This window comes from Dermochelys coriacea, chromosome 7 (assembly GCF_009764565.3).
Source record: "Dermochelys coriacea isolate rDerCor1 chromosome 7, rDerCor1.pri.v4, whole genome shotgun sequence".
Lineage (NCBI taxonomy): Eukaryota > Metazoa > Chordata > Testudines > Dermochelyidae > Dermochelys > Dermochelys coriacea.
In genome coordinates this window covers 82706574-82728773 of record NC_050074.1, presented here as the reverse complement: position 1 = coordinate 82728773, position 22200 = coordinate 82706574, and the positions used below count along the sequence as shown (strand labels likewise).

Sequence of the window (22200 nt, the reverse complement as noted above, 5' to 3'; positions counted from 1 at the left end):
TTCCCCACTGCGTCTCACATTATGGGCTCCAGAAAATATCTCTGTCTCTCATGCCTTTTGTGTGTGTGCAAACACACACACACACAGATATTTTCTAGAGTCCGTAATGTGATACGAGTGTGTGAGTATGTGTACATATGTATGTAATTATGTACGTATGTATGTAAAAGACTAAACAAATTTACCCCACGTTTCTTGATTGCCTTGTTGAGCAGCTTTACTACATCTGCTCCCTCAACTCCACTTGCTTTGAAGCGTTTTGTCCAGGTTATCAGAATACCCTATTAAAAAAGGAGAGTAACATTAAGTACAATATTAAACCAAACACAAAAAGATTCTCTTTTTCTCTAAAACAAAACATTAGCAGTCCAAATGAATCTATAAATCCCTGGGTTTGGATGGTCAATCTTTTTCCCCACAATGCCATTTTAATCTGATGTGACTGGCAGTCTTTGTTTCTTACTATAGCTGGTTGAAAAATGGGGAAGGTTTTTCATCAAAGATTGTGTGTGAAAGAGTGAGAGAGCTTGGCTGAAGTTTCAAATTTTCTACAAGCTCCACTGATTATTATTGTTCCTGAATGGTTTCCTTCTCTAAGACCCATTCCAGTTTCCCACTTCTCCCGTTAAGGCACTGAGATGCTTCAGTTCCCAGAGGGGGTTCACCATGCAGGCATGACTGAAAGAGAAATGACAGTAAACTCATGTGGAGGGAAAGAGAAAGACTTGATCAGTGGAGATGGTGCCAGGAATCAGACTGGTCTGCATCCTTCATCACTGATTTGCATCAGGAGGGAGAGAGGAGGATGGGCATCTTGCAATTGTAAAGAAAATGTTCAAGGGTTGAAATAAACTGAAATAATAGAAATGTGGCAAGGGTTAAAAACAATTTTTAAAAAGGTAATGGGCTAAAATATTTTCAAAAAGCTAAATATGCAAGCATCAATTATAAATTTTTTAAAAATCACAAATGACTAAGCTAAAAAATCATTTAAAAACATAATATGCAAGGGTTAATTAGAAAGAAAAGCCTTAAAACAATAAGGGTTAAAATAATTTAAACATCGAAAAGGAATAGACTCCAGAGGAATAAAAAATAAGAAAAAAGGCAAGGATTAAAAATAAAATAAAATAAAATAAAAATTAAACAGAATTAAGCAAAAATAAGATATAAAAATAAATAGATACATCTGAATAAATGTTAGGGTTAAATTACTTAAGAATGGACAATTGTCTAGGCTCACTAAATAATCAAGGCAGTGATGGCTAAGTATGGGACAAAGTAACAAAAGTGGGAAGCAAGGATCAAATAGTAATTATAATAAATAATAAATAATAATAATAATAATAATAAACCCTCCTTTGTATTGCATTCCTAACCCATCACCTGGTCTGTAATTGCGTTAATTAGACTGTAAGCTCTCCTGAGTAAGGATCACGTCTAATTTTTTGTATCTGGATGGCGCCTAGCTCACTTTGGGGCATTTAGTGAATAAATAATAAATAATAATGAAAGGAAGGAAGGAGACGAGAGCTGCTGATCAACAAAAGAGAAAAGAAGATACAAACTAGCACCATTTATTTCCTCTCTTTCTCTCTCATATGCCCAAGCTATCCACCCATCCAGACTTTTATAGCAGCACCCACCACAGCAAAGTCTGAGTGCCTTCCAAAGAGTTAAAATACAAATCTACAAATGGTCTATGATCTAATACTCCTGCACGTCTGCAAGGTTTTCCTCTTAAAAGCTGGCTACCACTTCTTCCTATAAATTCTTTCAGAAGGTTAATTTTTCTCCCCTCAAAATTGGACATATTTATTTCAGTGGATACAGAAGAAAAGTTTGCCATGGCAGCTCTGCTTACATCAGTGCTCTTTTCACAGCAAGATGTATATAGTCTGTCACTAACACCTAAATAACTGCTCTTGCCCACAAGTCATTAAGGAACCTGTGTGCCCTAAGGACCTGTTGGTGCCAACCAGCAGAAGGCACAGGGATGCATAGGGGTTACAGGGATCAGTAGCGAGGTGTCTCAGAACCCTAAGAAGCATAACAACCTGCGACAAAATCCTCCAGAACCGAAGTCAATAGGCCTCCATGTGAGTGCAGGGGTCCAGCCTTGCATATTTCAATGCAAGACCACAGCCTGCAAGTATACACTCGGATGAAGTGAGCTGTAGCCCACGAAAGCTTATGCCCAAATAAATTTATTAGTCTATAAGATGCCACAAGGACTCCAGTTCTTTTTACGGATACAGACTAACACGGCTGCTACACTGAAACTCTTCAGTACAGGTACTCTGTTCTTGGACTAGTCCATTTTGCCTGTTATACGGTACCATGTATATGTATGACAATATATAAATAATTCCACCGCCCTCTGCTCTTGTGTTGTGTCTCGTGGGTTATACATTCCTACTATCCATTTTATTCAGTCTCTTGCCGGGTGAAACACTGAATATACAGTTGATATTTCTCAAGCTCAGATACTATCCATGAGACTCTTCAGTCGCATGCCTGCTTCTAATTCTCATTTGATGATTGACATAGGATACAGCTTGATGCAGTTGCTTCTTTTATTGACAGGCTTCCAGCTGCTGTTTGAATTCTATAAACTCCCTGAAGACTGCTCTCATTACAAGGACATTGTCTGGAAAAGTATATTCCTTCTGGACCTTCTAATTATACCTAAACTCAGAGACTAAATGACCCTCTGCCTGCCAGCACAGGCCCCATTCTGCAATGTGAAATGCACTATGAATATTAAAAGTAGATGCTTTGCACTGCTAGGGCAACTTCCTTCCAAAGATCTCTTAAAAACATTAGCGAATAACCTTCACAACAGTCCTGAGAAATAAATATTATCCCCATTTTACAGATGGGGATACACACAGGAAGGGTAAATTACTTGCCCAAGGTCACACATTGAGACCAGGTCTACATTACAAACTTCTCCTGGAACCTCTATGTCCAGAGGGATATGACAAGGTGTGTGATTTGTTGTATTCTCCATAGCATTTAGCCCCTAGAACTAGTACTGATGTTATGTTTAGAATATTGAAGGTCTATCAATATGTGCACTCTCATTGCTTCTTAGTACGTTAGCATTAGTATATGGTTTCTATAGCAATACTGTATTAGCAAGTCGCTGAGGCATTCTACTTATCTGAAGTAAAAAATGGGAAATACCATACTGCAGAGCACTCAGGGAATCACATAACAATCACTATGCATTCGGAGTAACAACACAGCCAGACAGATTTCATTCTGTAGCCATGTTTGTTTTCAAACCATATCAAATAGTGTTTTTTTCCCCCCTCCAATCTAGTGGACTGATTCTTACACTCCCATTTTTGCTCAATGAGAGCTAAGGATGCTCACCCCCCCACCTCTCAAGATTAGGTCCTAAATTAGGACCAGTTTCTGCAATTTTTACTCACAATGAGTAAGTGCTAGTCATTATGAGCAAGTATTGGTGAATTGGACCCTCAAAATTATAACCCGTATACTGTACTGTACTTTAAATTAAAATATCATCATTCAATCTAAAAAGTTAACAGAAAATAGTAGAAATTGTTCATTTGTTAAAAAGCATTTTTAAATCATTTTGTGATGAAGTACTACAATGAACTATGCAATAATTGATTCTGACACTGAAAGTCAGGCCAGCTGAAATACTGCTTGTTTGCTGACAGGGAGGAGAGGAGGGAAGGGTTAATAGCACAGTGTCTCTGCTTACATTAATAAAATTCTGAAATATTCTTACCTCATCTAGCTTGGATTGTCTACAAGGGAAAGAAAATGTAAACCCAACTGGCAATTTCTTGTCTTTGATTTGTTGCTTCTCCATGAAATCTCCCAGGCATTCAGCAACATGATCAAAGAGCTGTAAGAAAAAGAGGAACATAAAATGACAATAGTCAGAAAGACAGTTTTCAGGAAAAAAATATGCCTTGACCCTCACAGGAAACAGTGGAAAGAATTAAAGTGACCGTTATAAACAACCAATTAATAAATTTAAAAAGACATTTTCCATGTGTCATTTAGAATTGATAACACTTTAAAATTAAGGCAAAATAGATAAATACTTCAATATTTAATAAGTAAAGAAAAGAAATTGTTCTTTTAGCAAATTCTACTTAACTTTTTTTCCCCACCACTCTTTAAAAAATGCAAAACTTAAAATGATGGTAAGTGCCTCTTTAGTATATTATAACACATCTATTAATAATTTGAGGAGACAAAAAAAAAAGTTTCTTTTAAGAGATTATTAATAAATATATTTATTACGTAAATGCAGCTACCTGAAAGGGCTTATATTTGGCATTTGATCATACAAGAAGCTGACCCAGCAAATCAACACAAGCTTAACTTTAAGCAGCTGAAATAATTGTATTAGACAATTAAACTATTCATATTCCTTAAAGCGTTGTTAGATTGAGACCACAAAGAGCAGAACCTGCAGGATTGAACCCTTGAGTAACATCGTCTCATTAAAAAAAAAAAAAAAAAAGCATGAAAAAACAGATTTTTAAAATACTGCACATGGTCCAAGGGACAAACTGTGATGGAAACACAATTTTTAAAATGCCAAGCTATGCAGGCAGGGTACATTCTGTGAACTGATGATATCTCTAGTACTGTAGCTCCTTAGATGTGACAAGCACTACAGCATTACTGCAGACCAAAGAGAAAAGCCAGGACAGCACAGCAAGACAAGATGGCCAGGGCAGGCAACACTAGAAAACCTCTCTTCCCCACTTACTGGGGTTCTTACTCTGGTAGTCCAACTCTGCAATCTCAATCCAGGTAAGAGTCAAAGCACCTCATAGCCTTTTCAAAATAAAAAGCACTGGAGCTCCAGTCTGGCTTGAGCATATCCATACACCTGCTCCCTGTGCTGCAAATCAGGCCAGTGATCGGTGCTCCATCTTTTAACAGCTCTCTCCTTTTCAGATGACACCTAACAAGAGAGTCCAGAACACTATCGGTGGCAAAACTCCATCTGCATGCTGAAATGATTGGCCGAACCTATCAGTGGTCAGTCAGTTACAAAGAGGATATTATGAACTTTATTGGTTCAAGTGTCATTTTCTGCAGCAGCAATGATATCAACAAACAAATCTACATCTAATACAATGGTTTAGCTGCTAAAATGACAATCATTTGGGGCTTCTAGCCAAGATGCAGGACACCATAAATGAACATTCAGGTTTGTTTCTCCCAGAAAAAGCCAGAAAAATAGGAGTAGATGGGTTGAGAGGTCAGCTAAGAGGTGTAGCATTAATGAAAGCGGACTCTGAAAGCTTTAACTTACACTGGGCTTTTTTGAGGAGACAGTAGGAAACACTTGTCGTTGCCATCTCCATCACCCCTTGGCTTTACCCACTCATTATTGTGGCTACTCACTTCTGGGTTTACTGACATCAGAAATTGTACACATGGAAAGCGTAAGAGTGTGCGTGTGTGTGTGCGCGTGTGTGATCATTCTCTTCAATTACTATGAAACCTCCAGTTATATCATCAAATACACAGTCTACTGAGGACCGCTGCGCCAGCCAGAGTGACTAACTATATAGCAATACACAGAGCACACCATAGAGCTGACTCAGCTCCTTGGATTGAAATGTCCAAAGAAATATATTCATATCTACCAGTACAAAAGGCTGGCTGTACCTCAAATTGACCTATAACAAATCTCTCTCCTTGTACCAGCGGATTATATTTCTTTCACATTGTGACTCTTTGGAGACTACAAACTTGGAAAAATACCAGCACTCGAGGGCTACTGACTGAGACTACAAAATAGCCCTTCTATCATTCATAGGTTGCCGTGTACTTACCTAGTTGTAATCAAAATAATTTACAAGATCCCACAATGATAAAGGAAATACTACAGACAGCAGCAAATATGAAACTTAAAAGGGATTTTTTTACAAGACTATTCAATTCAGAAGAACTAAAAAGTGGTTTGCATGACATTTCTACTTACTAGACTATATTAAACCCATAACTAAAATAAGAGTTAATCTGATTAAGCATTACTATGGTCATTTCAGAGAGGAAACTGCACTTTATAATCTTTTGCAATTGAGAGCACCAGTACCCTCATACACAATGAGAAAGCGAAGGAAATCAAAGAGGCTTCACTTTTGTAACATCATGCTCAGCTGTCCAGATGAGAGATTAAAAAAAAAGTTATAAAAAGAAGAGTTATAATTAAAACAAAAGAGTATTACAGTTCATATAAAATGAGTTGTTACAGTAATAATACACTATACATCTATATATTGTCTTCCAAGTGGAAGTGCTTTGCAAACTACACATACCACCACTAAAATGTTGCCCCCACTAGGGTTAGCCAGGTGAATAACAGGCAGAAAGCTCATTAAATTACAGTCCAGGAAAAGGACATTTTAGCCAAGGACACTGGTACAAATTTAGGGTGATCAGGTTTTCAACCAGAACACCTGGTCGAAAAGGGATCCTGGCACCTCCGGTCAGCACCGCTGACTAGGCCTTTGACTGTCTGGTTGGCAGCACCATGCAGCAGGCATATCCCCCCTCCAGCATGTCCCCCCTCTGGCTCCTACCCATAGGGGCAGCCAGGGGGCTCTGCTGCCAGGAATCACAGCCAATGGGAGCTGTGGGGGCACTGACTGCGGATGGGGTAGTGCCCAGAGCTGCCTGGCCGCGCCTCCGCATAGAAGCTGGAGTGGGGACATGCCACTGCTTCTGGGAGCTGCTTGAGGTAAGCGCTGCCTAGACCCTGAACCCCTGAGCTCCCACCCCATGCGCCAACCCTGTCCCAGCTCTGATCCCCTTCCTTCCCTCTGAACCCCTTGATCCCAGCCCAGAGCCCCCTCCTGCACCCTAAACCTCTCATACCCAGCCCACCCCTGATCCTGCACCCCCAGCAGGAGCCCTCACTCCCCGCAACCCACTGTCCCAGCCCTGATCCCCCTCCTGCCCTCTGACCCCTCAGTCCCAGCCCAGAGCACCCTCCTAAACCCTCATCTCCAGCCCCACCCCAGAGTCTGCACCCCCAGCCAGAGCCCTCACACACCCCCGCACCTCAACCCCTTGCCCCAGCCCAGAGCCCCCTCCCACACCCCAGCCCCCAGAGGCAGCCCAGTGAAAATGAGCAGGTGAATGAGGGTGGGGAGAGCAAGTGACAGAGGGAGGGGAGGATGGAGTGAGGAGAGGCGGGTTCTCAGAGGGGGCGGGGCAAGGGCATTTGGTTTTGTGCAAGTAGGAAGTTGGCAACTCTATGCAAACTCCTGCTCTCAGGCAAACAGCCAGGGCCACCAGGAGGACACAGGCCCTGCTTTTTAAATTCTAATTCAAAAAGATCTCCTACTGTACACGGTGAGTTTTGTGGAATTCCGTGCATTGTCTTGGAGAAGATGAAGGGCAACCTGACAGAATTTAAACCTGTGGTTCCAAGAAATATAGCTATATTGTATGTAATGGTTAGACTGCTAAACTACCCACCCTCACTTAACGCCTGAGTGAGCTTAAACCACAAAATGTGCAGCAATGATTCAGAGCACATCTTTACAGCATAAAAGGTATTTTAATACATAAAAACTACACAGGCAAATCAAGTGCATTAACTAGCTATTAGCCATACTTTTGAGTATGAAAGGACAGTCAGGAGTGTCTTTAATTTATATTGTACAGGAATTACTATACCAGATTAAAAAAAACAAAACTAAACCAATGAACTATAGGAGAGAGAAATGGATTGTTAGGCAGAGTAACGAAGTGAGAGATGCTTACAATTTTTGCTACCATCTTTATTTACTACTGGTTTTATGATTTTTTCCCAAAGTGTCACTTTGACTCATACACAAGTCCTCCTAAGGATTCATTTGGCTGGAAGTTTGCAAATCAATATTTTTTTAAGGGTTAATGTCTAATTGGAAGGAATTTACAGATCTGATAGAGTCAGGGAGCTAGAGTAAACTTCAGGAGTAAGGAACCCAGCAGAAAAACAGCTAAATGTGTATTGCTCAGACTCAAACACTATTTCAGTAGGATGTAGAGTACAAAGATCAATACAGAAATCAGGTTTTAAATTAGTCTAAAGAGCTAGAGCTAACTTGGAAGAATCTCTAGAAACTTTGGGCCTGATACTGCACAACTGAAGTAAATGGGAATTTTGCCCTAGTCTTCAACAGGAAATGAAATGGACTTATATAAAAGTGAAATATGTTTGTATCTGAGAGATATGGAAGGATAAAAGTCTGAATACACTAACATGGAAAATCTCAAAATAAGCTCTGCCAGCTAGACATGAAGTCATCATTCACAATTCCTCCACTAATCAGAATGGGATTTAAGAGGATAAATCTTTGAGGTTAACGAGCGCTAGTAACCAATCCTGTTCAGAAGGTCAATGGAACAGCTATTCAGGTAATTGTGACAATTGGTTCACAAATTTAAAGGAACCACTAGCATAAGAATCAGTCAAAAGCATTTAATCATTAACCATCTGAGTGCCTATCAGTTTCCTCAGATGCCCTTGTAGAAGTACAGCACGAATTCTGCCACTAACATACCACCACTCAAAATTTTAGTCATTGTCATACAAGAACTGAGGAAATGGATCCAATTCTGATTATCTTTCCAGCTTATTTCTTTCTTTACCAGTATCTAGATACTAATAATTAGAGTACAGTTGTAGCTACCGTTCCTACCTCTCTTCCCAGTTTAAAGCCCTCTTGACAATTCCTTTTAGTTTTGAGCCCAAGCAGCTGGTTTCTTAATATATGTAAGGCTTCTAATAGTTGCCTTATTTGTTTATCTTATGATTTACTTTTAAAAATCATATTTAACTGGCCTTAACCATCTAACTGCACACACCACTAGCCCAAGTAATAAGAATACACATTTAGTGTTTCCTGTGCCCTCTCTCCCCTATTTCTTCCCATTGTTAGCAGCACCTGCTTGTGGAATTTTGCCTTAAATTAGACTTAATTCCCTTTAGGGCAGGGAAAGCCTTTCACTATGTATTTGTACAGCATCTAGCACAATGGGTTCCAATCCTCATTGAGTTCTCTAAGGGTATGTCTACACATACCCTTAAAGCTGCAGGTGCAAATTCCATATCATGGAGACATCTGATCAAGCTAGCTCGCTAAAAACAGAGTACAGCCGCAGAGGAGCGATGGGCAGGAGGAGCTAGTCACTCCAAGAACGTACCCACCCAAGATGCTAAGCATGTACTTGAGCAGTGAGACCCTCCTGCCATTCATGACACTGTGGCTGCATCCTACTTTTAGTGTGTGCTAGTTTGATCAACATCATTAAGTGATAGGATTTGGGAATCACTCTTCCTGCCATCTCTCTTCATCCAATGGTTCCTCTCCATAGGATTCTAAAAAGGCAACGAATGTAAATGTCACCTCAAGCATCCCAGAAATGCTTAAGAGTCCCACAAGACCAAAAAGCCATGTGGTAGCCACTGTGGCAACAGGGAGAAGAATCATGCTCTGGCCAGTCTTTCATTGGCCTCTGAGTTAGGGACAGAAAGGGAAGCAACAGAGGACACTGGAGAGCAGAGGATGAGCAGTCTTGTAAAAAGCTGGCAATTGCCCAACTCTTCCACAGAAGCTCCTTCTGCTGCTGCCATGGGGCCAGGAAAGCAGCTGATAGATTACATGACGCTACCCAAATCCCCAACTTCTGTAGCACATCCTGGAGCAACAGGGTGCCCAGATAGCAAGTACGAAAAATCAGGACAGGGGGTGGAGGGTAATAGGCGCCTATATAAGACAAAACCCCAAATATCGGTAGAGCCCTAGCAGATACAAAAATGCGGATCTGCATCTGCCAGAATCAACCCATGATCCAACCTGCAATCCACTAGCCGTCTAGTGAGACAGCTTGCTGGTGCGGCTACACACAAAAGGACTAGCGAAGGAGAGAGCGGAGATGAGCAAGTGGGGGAGCGCGTGTCTTGCAGGGAAGAGGCAGTGTGGAGGCTGGGGGGAAGGGGTATCGCATCACGTGTTGCTCCCGGGGGCTCGCGAACGATGGCAGCAGCAGTGCGTGTTGCCTCACAGCGGGTCAGGGCGCCAGAGCCTACCTGCTCCAATCCCCATGGCTGGGGGAAGGCCCCACTGCCCAGGAGCCAGCAGGCGGGAGCGCAGCCAGTGCTACCAGGCCGGGCCATGGTGAGGATGCTGATGCTGGGGAGGGGTCCGAGCTGCTGGACAGGAAGCAGCGCAGCGAGCGGGTGCTGGATGTCCCCTACTTCAGCCTGCCGCCCAGCCCCAGCCACTGGCTACTGGCCCTGAGCGTGTTGTGCCCCCCAAGCTGCCTGAGCCGGACTTTGCGGGCCAGGCGCTGCTGATGAGCACAGCCCTGCGTGATAGCATCCGCATCCAACTCACTTTCCACAAAAATAGTCCACGGACAACCACATCTGCAGATATCCACAGATATGAAGCGGATATCCGCAGATTTGCAGGGCTCTAAATATCAGGACTGACCCTATAAAATTGGGATAGCTGGTCACCCTATCGAGCAACACATTTGGAAAGCCATCCAGCTGATCACACAGGCAGCAGCATTACCCTTTAGTATTTTTTGTCACTGTTTTGTTTAACCAAAAATAAAAAGCCAACAAAAAACAAAAAAATACATCCAACCAGCCACCGGTGTAATGTGGGGTTGGGGGGTCAGGAGAATGGCAGAGCCACCATCAAACTTGGGGAAAGTGATAAGTAGTGCTGTATGTGTTAAATGTATACTGCAGACTATCCATGGGACTCCCCTTTTGTCTTGGTACTTTTCCCACCTGAAATCTCGCATCAGTTTTAACCCCACCTCTCCACAAAATCGTAACATAAATCAATTTAAAAAATGTACATGAACATTAATGTATGCTTTCAGATAAATCCCAAACCATTCACTCTAGCCAAATTAATAAAACACACAAACTTTTTAAAACCTTTGTAATAGTAGTAGTGTAGATCAAATATCACTACAACTGTTATACAAATTAATCCCAGTAATTTGAGTGATCAGATGATACTGTATATCATAACTATGTAGCAACTGTCATCAGATCTGAAAAAAATTAGAGAATGGAAATCCCTTTACAACCATTTCTTCAACTTTTAAAAAATGGACGTTGAATTTTCTAAATGGCAATCTTTACATTCTTCAATGGCTCCTCATGCTCATTAAGAAATAAAAGAGAGGTGGCAAAAACTGTATTTGCCCAACAATGAAAATCCCATAACGTGTGTTACACTGGAGTAGAATATTTATATACATGTAAAATATTCTCTGTAATCCCATTTCCTGACCATATAGTAAATGTTTCTCCATAAGCAAATTTGGTATTCCAGGAACACAGGAGACTGAAAAAATTACACCTACCTGGTTTCAAACAGCATTCACCACCAAGTCACCTGGCGGTAAAACACTTTGCCACCTACAGTATATATTTATATTTTTAAACACATTACAGTCCTCATACTCTTTCATGCAAGAGTCCTCTTCCAGGGGGATGAATACTTGGTCCTGTCACCAATCTTTATCTGCTTCTAGGCACAGCCCTACATTTCAGTTGCAAGCTAGACTGAGCTAATCACTTACAAAGACTGGGAGGTTTTTCAGCCCCTTTGTTCCCATACATTTTCAGAACATGGTAAGACATAGAAATTGGTTTAGAACTGTAAATTCAAACTCAGCAGGAAGTGACTTGTGCAGTGAAGGCTGCATTCTAGTTCCCTTGGATAATTATCATGGCTGCTTATTTATTCTTAATATCAATAAGAATTAAAGAGTTCAGTACATAATTTTGAATATTAAAGCATTAATAAGATTTTTCTTTCTATACTTCTTTAAAATGGTAATGTAAAACATCTAATATTTTCGATAAGTATCCCTGAGAAAAGAAACCTACCCGGGTTCCAGTGCCATGCATGATATCTTCTGGTGTGTTATAAATCTCAGTTTCCATTTGTACTGTCTGCTTTTTCTCATCTGAGACCTTCACTCGCAGAATTCGAAAATAAGATCCTCCAAGATCCAATGCAATGAAATCTCCTTTCTCTATTTGAAAGACAAGATTCAAGTTCTCAAAATTGTTAAAATGGCTCTGACCATATATATATATATATATAAAGCATAAATACACATACTATGCTTATAGCAAATAAGTTCTATCTACAGCATGCCTATACACAGTATGTCAAGCTAATTCCCCGTAATTCAACCTAAGAATACTGCCATAGCAACACTGAACATCAGTGATGTAAAAGTATATAATAGTGTGGCTTATCCAGAGAGAGGGCAATGAAGTAGTGGTCAACAATCAGGGTTCAGGCATCTTGACTAAGCTGACTCACCAGACTCAATGAGGAAGATCTGAGGAGCAAGCTGAAAACATTGTAAATCTGGATGGAATGGAATCATGGTGTGTGGAAGATTAAAGAGTGTTTCTGTGGGGGAGGGCACAGACAGAGGAAGAGTCTTTCCAGGGGGACCTAAAGTATTTCTGGGAGAACTCTGAAGTTTTGGTGCATCTGGATTCAATTTAGCCTTAAATCACTCCAATTTACACTGGAACACAGTTAACTATAAACCAAGAGTTTTATTCATGGGAGCTAAATTTCCCTGAAAACTACAATAATGCAACAGATGTCAGACAGAGAGAAGTCATACTAAAAACTGTCTCGACAAACCGATAGCTGTCACAACAGACGAGTTCAAAATTTGTGACTTCTGCTGAATCTGACACAGATACAGCTGCCTAAAATGATCTCCTCCTGCAAACCAGAGAAAATATTAGGACATTTCTGTCTCTTATCTCAAAGGAAAAGAGATGGGTTTCAAAACTTCGAAACCAATTCAGTTGATCATCTACCTCAAGAGCAGTTCAAAAAGCCTTAAGGATGTGACCCAGTCATGCTACAGAGACTGGCATATATCTGAAAAGTCACACTTTCAGTGCTTGTTTTACTGCTGTGTAAATATACTTGACTGATCCAGGTGATGACACTTGAGCTATCTTGTCTTATCAGACAATGGAACAAACAAGAACAGCGATCATTAACGGTTTAAAGAAGAGATAATGAGGGAAATGCTTACACAATCTTTATAACAATGAGCTACAGGCCTGTATGTGCAATACATGAACACTGAAGCCCTTGAGCCCCTCTCCTCCTCCCCACATACACACACACAGAAAAGCCAGTGGATTTTAGAAGGCTGTTTCCTGCTTAGCAGCACAGTTAAGGTAACACTGCACTTCTAGTGTTCTCCCAAATTCCACCTCTTCACTGATTTGTCACTTTGGTTAAACTTCATAAACTACATATATACTGGGTGAAACCCTGGCTTGATTGAAGTCAATGAGAGTTTTGCCACTGACTTCTGTTGGACCAGGATTTCACCCATCAAGAGTAACAGAATAAATCCTTTGCCACATATTATACCATTTGTTGTGGTTAGCACAGACTCAATTGCACCACTTGCCCTCATTACTATGATGCCTCACAGGATTCAATCCTTGATCCATATAAATATCTATCTCACCTTCCTTTTGAATTCAACCTCTTGTATAATTCCTACGAAGGAAATTCCCAACTCTCCTGACATTGCTTGTTTCAGCCATGTGTCTGTCTAAAATCAATATTGATGCACTTTTAACTGCTAAGTATCATCCCTGAAACTTCATTATCTCCAGCTTCTCCAACTCAAATCTCGCATCCATCTGTATGGTCAAGAATCTAATTTGACTGACCCCAAATCTTCGTCCCACAACTCATGGGTCTGTAATTTGCCTACTGCTACCAGAACTTGCATCTGACATTATTCTGACCACTCCTCTGCAAAAACTAGTATAGTCTTGTTTATAATTCCACCTCTCCTCATCTGTCCCGCTTTGATGTTATGAGCACAGAGTCTTCCAGAAACCTGCCTACTAAGCTTCCATAGGCAGTGTAACTTTCAAGAAGGAATGATCCCACTGTGACAAAATGGGATATGACTACATCAGATTGTGAAATCTGTTTTGTACCTGTGTTGATATATTGGCACTATAGCTGCATTAGTTCAGACTTGTCCAGGGGCAGCCTACTCTGCTGCATTCCAGGCAGCTGCCCTGCCTAGGAAAGGCATTTGACACCTTGCTGAAGACTGGTGAACACAGAACCTCACAGTTCGAGCGCTTCGCACGGAAACAAGGCCCTATGTAAGATGGGATTCTCCTCTGTGGGGGCTGACCATCACCACACATAAGGAGGACTTGCAGGAGGGAGAGGGCAGGAGGGACTCTGCCCCACCTGAAACACTGAGCCCTGGTCTACATTACAAATTTATGTCGGTATAACTACGTCACTCAGGGGTATGGAAAATGCACATCTCTGTATAACTATGTTGCTCCAACCGAACTCCTGGTGTAGACAGTGCTATGTCAACAGGTGTGCTTCTCCTGTCAACACAGCTACCACCTCCCAGAGAGGTGGAGCTCTCCCATCAGCAGAGGTAGCATCTTCACTGAAGCACTGCAGCAGCAAGCAGCGTTGACAAGCCCTGATGAACCACAGACTCACGTGAAAAGATGAGCTCAAACTAGGAGAGGGGGCATGTCAGGACTTGTTATTTTCAAAGTGCTGTAACTCTCAAGTGTTTTAAGAGTAATGGCTTGTCTACACTGAGCGTTAGTACACGGCAACATGGGTATAAATCTATGGCACACTAGCATGCTGTACACCAACTAGCTACGTGGATCCTGCTACCATACACATTCTCCCTCTAGACAAGGCCTCAAATGACTGATTAAGCAATTCCTCAGCTATGCCTGGGTTCCTTGCTTTTCTGCCACACTGTCTCTCAAGGGGTTAAGTGAGTGAACCCAGAGTGCCCATAGCCTAGAGGGAACTATGGGGGGAGCATGTGCAAGTGACTCGGAGAGGTCAGGAGGTCTCACACGCTGGTTTCAGCATCTAGGATGGCTGGATAGAAGTTTTCCATATCTCACGGAAGGACGTCAGACAAGAGGGCTGATCCTGGGAGCATGCTCTCTAGAGTCCCAGAGCTAGAAATAGTGACTATACTCTATCCAGACCCAGTTGATTTGCAAACATGTGAGGCCCAATGACTAGATCCACTTGCAACAGACTGGTGAGTGTACAGGGGGTTAGTGGGCCAGTCTGAGACACCTACGAGCTGTCATTTTCCATCTTGGAAATTAGGAACTCCTAAAGGGGAAAGTAAGTTCCTTACAGAAGTTGTTCTAGTTCTCCCAAGTTACAGCATCTAGTATCAAGCAAACCACCATATGCGAGACATCAAAAACAACTCATACATAAAAAATAAACTATAACTGGTAAAGTTGAATATTAAAGACAAAATTTATAATCTTAGTCTCTTCTAACACTTACCACATAACTTCAAGCTCTCTTTTTCTGCTGTCTCAAACATTGGGCTGATCCTGTTTTGTTTAATGGAAGAAAGCTCCCTTAGCACTTTCATATGTATTTTAAAACTACACAGTTTTAGAAATTATTTTTTAAGTTGTGCAAATGAACATAATTTAAAATCTGAACATATCCTCAAAATTCTGCATGTAGCTTCTTTTATCATATTTAAAACAGTAAATGGGGTTTTCATAGCTGTCTCAGCTGTCACAGAATCAGAAGTTAAAATGTTCATCCCGATCACCTCATTAAATGAAATACCTGAATAAGCCATAACATAAGAAAACATCATTTGTCTGGTACAAGCCATTACCTTCAATAAATAATGATAAACAAACACTAGAACAGATGGTCCTATTTCAAGCTTAAATGCACCCTGGAATATACTTCAAACAAATACTGCACTTCAGAAACGTCTATTCCAGCAATAGGTAACAAATTAACACATAATAAGAAATTCAGGCTTTTCAGTTTAAAAAAAAAACAAAAAACATTCCATGAGTATATTAATGTTTCAGATTTAGATTGTTTCATGACTTAAACCTAAGTAACAGCATTTAATCTAAGTTTTGTAATACAAAGATGCAATTAACCATACCAGAAGTTAATTCAGAAAGATCTTTTTGTAAAGCATTTTAAATAGCTTCAGATGCTTTCTTGACCATTATGGCCAAGAACATTTCTGCATTCTCAAATTAATGACTTCAGAATTTTAAAAAATAATTCTAAGAATATCTCCAAAGTCTTTAAAAGATATTACTCAAAAGGTTTATTAACAGAATTTCTTCAGAATATTCAGCTTTCATTCATCCTTCATGGTTTGGGATTTACAGCTAATTCATGCACTGAAATTATTGTCACTAAATTATTTTCACAGTTGTTACAAGATACCAAGATTGTTCCCACAGGACTCTATTCTGATCTTAGGGTTTGTCTTCACTACTGGGAAGATCGACGCTACTGCAATCGATGCAGCAACGTGCGTCAATTTAGCGGGTCTAGTGAAGACTCTCTAAATCAATGGCAGAGCACTCTCCGGTCAACTCTGGTACTCCAGCTCCCTGAGAGGAAGGCAAGTCAATGGTAGAGCGTCTCCTGTTGACACAGCGCAGTGAAGACACCGCGGAAAGTCGACCTAAGCTACATCGACTCCAGTTATGTTACTCACATGGCTGGAGTAGCGCAACTTAGGTCAACTTACCCCAGTAGTGTAGACAAGGCCTTAGATACATGTGTCTCTGGTCTGAGTGCATTAGGTTCTAGGTCCCAGAAATCCATGAACTGCTCAATATTTTCCCATTTCCAGTTTCACCTGGTGCCGCTTTTTATTGGCTCATACAATGGGTGAGTTCTTATGTCCAACATCTTTTACTAGAGTCTAAACAGAGATATAACAGCCACTTTTCCATGACTATGGTAAAGGATTTTGTACAGAAGAGCAAGGGCAAAAATCTTCATAAAGCATTCTATTATTAAAAATGAAAGGGGCACTCTAGTCTCATTAGTTCAATACTGGATTTTTCATTTGTGGAGAATGCAAGACACATGACGAACAACGTATTTGCAATTTCAGGAACACAAACACCAATAGTTACGTACAGAAAATATTGTATTTTTCATATTTTAAGTTAGACCTGCATTTTATACAAATATTGAGCAGCATAATCATTTAGTTTTTCAATTATTATCCAAAGATAGATACTAAAAACCTACACTACTTCAAGAGTGCACAGTCTACTTCTGTGTCTGAACTGGATATAGACTGCAAGCTCCTTGGAGAAGACTGTTGTCATCTTCTATGTTTGTACAGCAACACACGTACTATCACTACTTTCTTTGTGCACCAATGAAGTCAATGAGAGTTTTATTATCACCAATTTAAATGGGAACAGAATTGAGCAATAAAAGCTCTCAATGAATAATATTTGCCGTTTCTTTTTGTAAGTCATGTAATATTTATGATGAAACCAATATTTTAATTCATTTGTACTCCTGATGAGGGGAGACACTAAATTTGACATTTTTCCTGTCTCAGCTCTGCCTAAGAATTGGATTTTAATGTCACTATTTTATTGTATTTTATTTTTTATTGTGAGATAAGCTGTTGTTTATGAAAGTGAGATGCTAACAGCACTGCCTGGAACCAGGCTTGTTGCACCAGGTCCAACCCTGATGGTTTCCAAATCTTGACGCCCAACACCTCCCACCTATTCCAGGCCTAGGCCATCCTGCATCATGCTGCATTGTGCCTAAAGGTCTCCTGGTTCTGTATTTATGTCTTTTAATAATTCATAATGTTATCTGTTTTACTTATCAATATGTGTCATGGTTTTTATCTACTAGCGACTGAATGTTGGTGAGATAGGGGATATATTTGTGCTTGACTGGAAGAAGTGAAGATGCAGGAAAATCTGAAGCTCAGGGTCAGCAAAATGTTAGAATTGCCATAGGGCACCAGGAACATATATTCTCTGCAACAACCAACAGGGGAACAGAATGCATGGCCAGTCACAGCCATGTCATTGCTTCCTTCTTAGACCAAAATACAACTCAACACATGCACATAGAGTGAAATTTACTCCCCCTGCAGAAAGTCTAAAGTATTTGGGTTCAGTGTGGTAGCGTGCAGAGGGAGTGGAAAAATGAAATCCATTCCATCCAATTCATAGCCTGAGTGCAGAACTCCTGAATCACCCCTCTATGGCAGCCATGTACACTCCATATCTATTGCATGAGGCATTGGGGCTACTGAATCTACATAAACATGGACCCCCAACCCAGGATCACTCCCACTACCCTGGCAAAACCCATTCCCGTAGCAAGCATGCATCGTCACTTCACCAAGGGTCTGCCACAGCAGCTTCTATGTCTGGCTTAAGCGGATAAATGGCTTTGGGCTGGCAATCCGCACACTAGTAAATTTCAACATAGTAGCCAACAGCACAAAAGTGAAACTGGAGGACTTGAAAAATATGCTTAACACAGTTCTCTAATTTCAAGCATAAAAAATTAGTATTAAGCTACAAGAAGCGAAAGCAGTGCAGAAGCATAAAAGATTTCCACTCACAACACAGCCTAGTGTTTCACTGCCTAATATTAAATTGTTGGTTTTAACCCAACTGGTTCTCCCAACATGACTGCACAACTATGCTGCAAACAGAGATTTAGATCTACTGCAGAAATGCAGTGTAATTACTAACTCATGTATATTAAATAACACAGAGACTGAAAATGAATCACTGAGAGAATCAAAATAAGGGCAAAATTTGCTACCAAATACCAATACACCATCTCCTTGGGTTGTGAAGGATATGTGGTATTTTTAAAAGACACTCGCACATATGTCCACCTTTAAAACCCCTAGTCCACTATAGACCACCGCTAATTGGTTTAAAAAAAAAAATCTGAATTTTACCAACAAGAATTTTGTAATGAAAACAAGGTTTTCAATCCAACTAACAATGTGGGAGTGTTGATAGACAGAATACCTAGAAAGAAGTGAAAAAAATCTCTTCCAGCTTTAATGTGACCCATTTTGCATAGGTCAGTAAAAAAATTACACAAGTTAGTTCCATGCTTTGGAATGAATGCATGCATATGAGGCTCTCCAGAAAGTAAAATGCTTTGTTTGGTTTCAGTAGTGTTTAAAAAGACATTTTCATGCAGTGTGTTACATTAACACATCACACAATATTCTAATCCTTACCTGAGCCATCAGGAATTGACCTTACAAATGTAGGAAGCATTTTTACTGTGGCTGTTGGATTGAAGTCTCTAGAAAGACCATTTTGCATCTCCCTCTTGAAGCGAGCCATAATATCCACCAGTGTTTCATCAGAGAGCCGCATGGAATAAAGATATTTATCAATCTGGAAAAAAAGAAAATAAAAGTAAAGTTAAAATCCTGCATCTGCTTGTGTGAATGCAGACACTTTTTTTTCTTTAACTGGACATTTCCAGCAGATTAAATGTTTATATACTGAACACATGATTCTTCTAGTTTGATTCCGGGACTCTGAGATCAAATGAGAAATACAACCAATACCAACAGGTTTTCTATTCTTTTAACTCAAAAAGAAAAAGAAAAGAACACAGTAACTGCCATACCAAATTAGAGCAGAGGCACATCTATCCCTGAATCCTTCCTCAGGTTTAAAACTAGGTGAAACTTCCCCCCAAGATAATGCACTTTATTGTAGTATACAATATTATACATTTGGGAAGAGAAGGGAAATTCCTTCCTTTCCTTCCTCTCTGAAGGTAATCAGTTTATGCCCTGAAGCATAGGACTTGTTTATCATCATCATCAGCCTAGCTTAAGGACAAGGAGTAGTTTACAGCAAAGAGGCTCTAATTTCATTATGAAAAGGTTTCACTGCAATTTAGGGCCCATAAATACTGGGCTGGGTAAGCAACAGGAACCAAAGGAGAAAGACCTGGGGAAAAAAGAATTAATGTCTGGAAAATACTTTGAGATCCTTGGATAGGATCTACACTACGCACTGTTTAGTGACACAGCTGTGCTGCTACATCCATGCCACTAAAAGATGCGCTGTATAGCTGCTGTTTGAGAGCTATAGAGAGCTCTCCTGCCGACAAAAAACTTCCACCCCCAATGAGCAGCAGTAGCTTTGTTGGCAGGAGAGTTCTCTTGCTGACAAAGCGCTGTTCACACCAGTGCTTTTCGTCGGTAAAATTTTTGTCGTTCAGGCGGGGTGTGTTTTTTCACACCCCTGAACAACAGAAGTTCAGGTTCCAGTGTAGATAAAGCCTAAGAGCGCCTTTTATGCCCACAGGCAACATACAGTTGATTTAGTCAAACAGGTATCACAAGAACTGGTGACATGCTGGTCATGAATTTCATTGCCTGATGTATATATGGGTTGTGTATAAAGAATTATGTACGTGTACTGGAAATATGTTCTTAAAATACGTTTTAGAGGCAGTGGATAAACGAGCCTGCCTTAGATAAGGGAATGCAGATTTGTCTGCATGGCTTGACTGCAAGTTAAGGACAATTAAAGTAAAATTACACATAAGGTAAACAAAGCAATCAAGCTAACAAGCAGCAGAGGAAACAGCTTGATGAGCACACTGGGGGAGGACACACACACACCAGATTCTGAATTTTCAGGAGGTTTTCCTGGCTCTTGAGACAAAAACAATGGATTCTGGGAAACATACGGGGAGCGAAAATACATTCTAGCTATCCATCCCCTGGCGGGAAAGGAGGCAGCACCATCTGATTCTGTGAACACTGAATCCTCTTGACTGGAAGGCTAGAGATGCTGGTAGCTTGATGTAAGTGAGAAATCATTTTAGCTAAAGACATAGCTTGCTAAAATTAAGGTGCAGATACCAGAAAGTGTGTTATTTTTGTATTGTTTGTAATCCTTTCCTATCTTTTTAATTCTTCCTTGGTATCACCTAAATCTGTTTCTTTATTAATAAGCTTATTCTTGTTTTATTACAAAGTCAGCCCAGTGCAGGGATATCAGCCAAACTAACATACTGGTGTGTGCTCTGGCTCTTTGGAGGTAGCAAACTTAATTTCTGTGAGTGCTCAGTGAGAGGGAATGGACACTGCAGAGAGACATCCCTGGAGAACTCAGGAATTGAGGATCACTTATGCAAGGCACAGTTAGGACTGGCAGAGTCTCAAGGTATTTGCTAGTGAGGCAGACAGACTGATCTGTCTCCAGCAAAGCGCTCTCTTTTTAAGGTAGTGAGGTAACACAGTGGCTTGCAGATCTGGGTTCCCAGAGAAGAATGACACAAAAGCATTTAAATACATTATGTAGTAGCAGCAGTTCCAAAAAGCTTTGGAATCTGAATTCTTCATAATTGTGTGGAGCATAGCTCAGAATGAATCAAGGATACAGTGTACACTACTTTCCAGTTCACCAGAGTATTTACCTAGTGCTACTTCCCCAGAAGCTACAGGACCACGGACTCTATTATACACATTTTGCAGAAGGTTGACCTGACATAGCAGGGTTGTCTACAGCAGGCTCTGAACAAGGTTAGAAGGCTCAAACAGATCATTACTAATTTGGTTAACATTTACAAAAAACAACATGCAGAAAATCTTGCAAGATCACTGATCACATCCAAACTATAACCATAGTGCATGTCCAGTCTGGTTTTGAATCCAGAATGGAACCAAAGCCACTGGGACACATTTAGAACCATGGAAACAAACCCAATACCAAAGAGGTACAGAGATTTGAATTCAAGATTCCAGATTTGGATCATTTCTAGATTCCGGTAAGCACTTCTCTGAATACAAATATCTGTGTATTAAATTATTCTGCACAGAAATACCAATGAATAACTCTCTGCTTTGCTGCTTCTTTTAAAAATCTTTTCCCTCATCCACAAAAGCAACTGCCCCAAGAGCATGAAATAAATCCCCAACAGTCTTCAAGTTAATTTTTACAATTCAGCAATTACAATATTTATCAAGCTGAGCAAGAAAATAATCAAAAGAACTATTCAATAGCTTATTTGATTAGAAAATATCCAGTGAGCTGAGTCCTCATTGCTCTGATTCTCTCCCAAGAAAAAATATGAAGTAGTGCAGTAAACTACAGCAGCATTCAAGGCAGTGATAACTTTGACAGAGACATAGCACAATTTTTGCATTTCCACACAATAAAGAAAACTAGCATTTCAATACAATAGACCCAATTCTGCCCCCAAGTCTATGATAGCTGCACACACAACTGCTGGAAGGATTGAATGAAGTGAGCTGTAG

The 22200-nt window shown here is 40.4% G+C and overlaps 1 protein-coding gene across 3 annotated transcripts in view; it reads right to left on the bottom strand.

Annotated features, from left to right (window-relative positions):
- Positions 1 to 22200, bottom strand: part of LOC119858292 (hexokinase-1) — a 65846-nt gene that overhangs the window by 32702 nt on the left and 10944 nt on the right. For all 3 annotated transcript variants that reach the window (XM_038408507.2, XM_038408508.2, XM_043519346.1), the window contains 4 exons: positions 19150 to 19312; positions 11924 to 12072; positions 3767 to 3886; positions 186 to 281 (listed from right to left, as the gene is read on the bottom strand). In XM_038408507.2, the coding sequence (XP_038264435.1) occupies positions 186 to 281; positions 3767 to 3886; positions 11924 to 12072; positions 19150 to 19312 (528 nt within the window). The remainder of the gene's footprint in view (positions 1 to 185; positions 282 to 3766; positions 3887 to 11923; positions 12073 to 19149; positions 19313 to 22200) is intronic.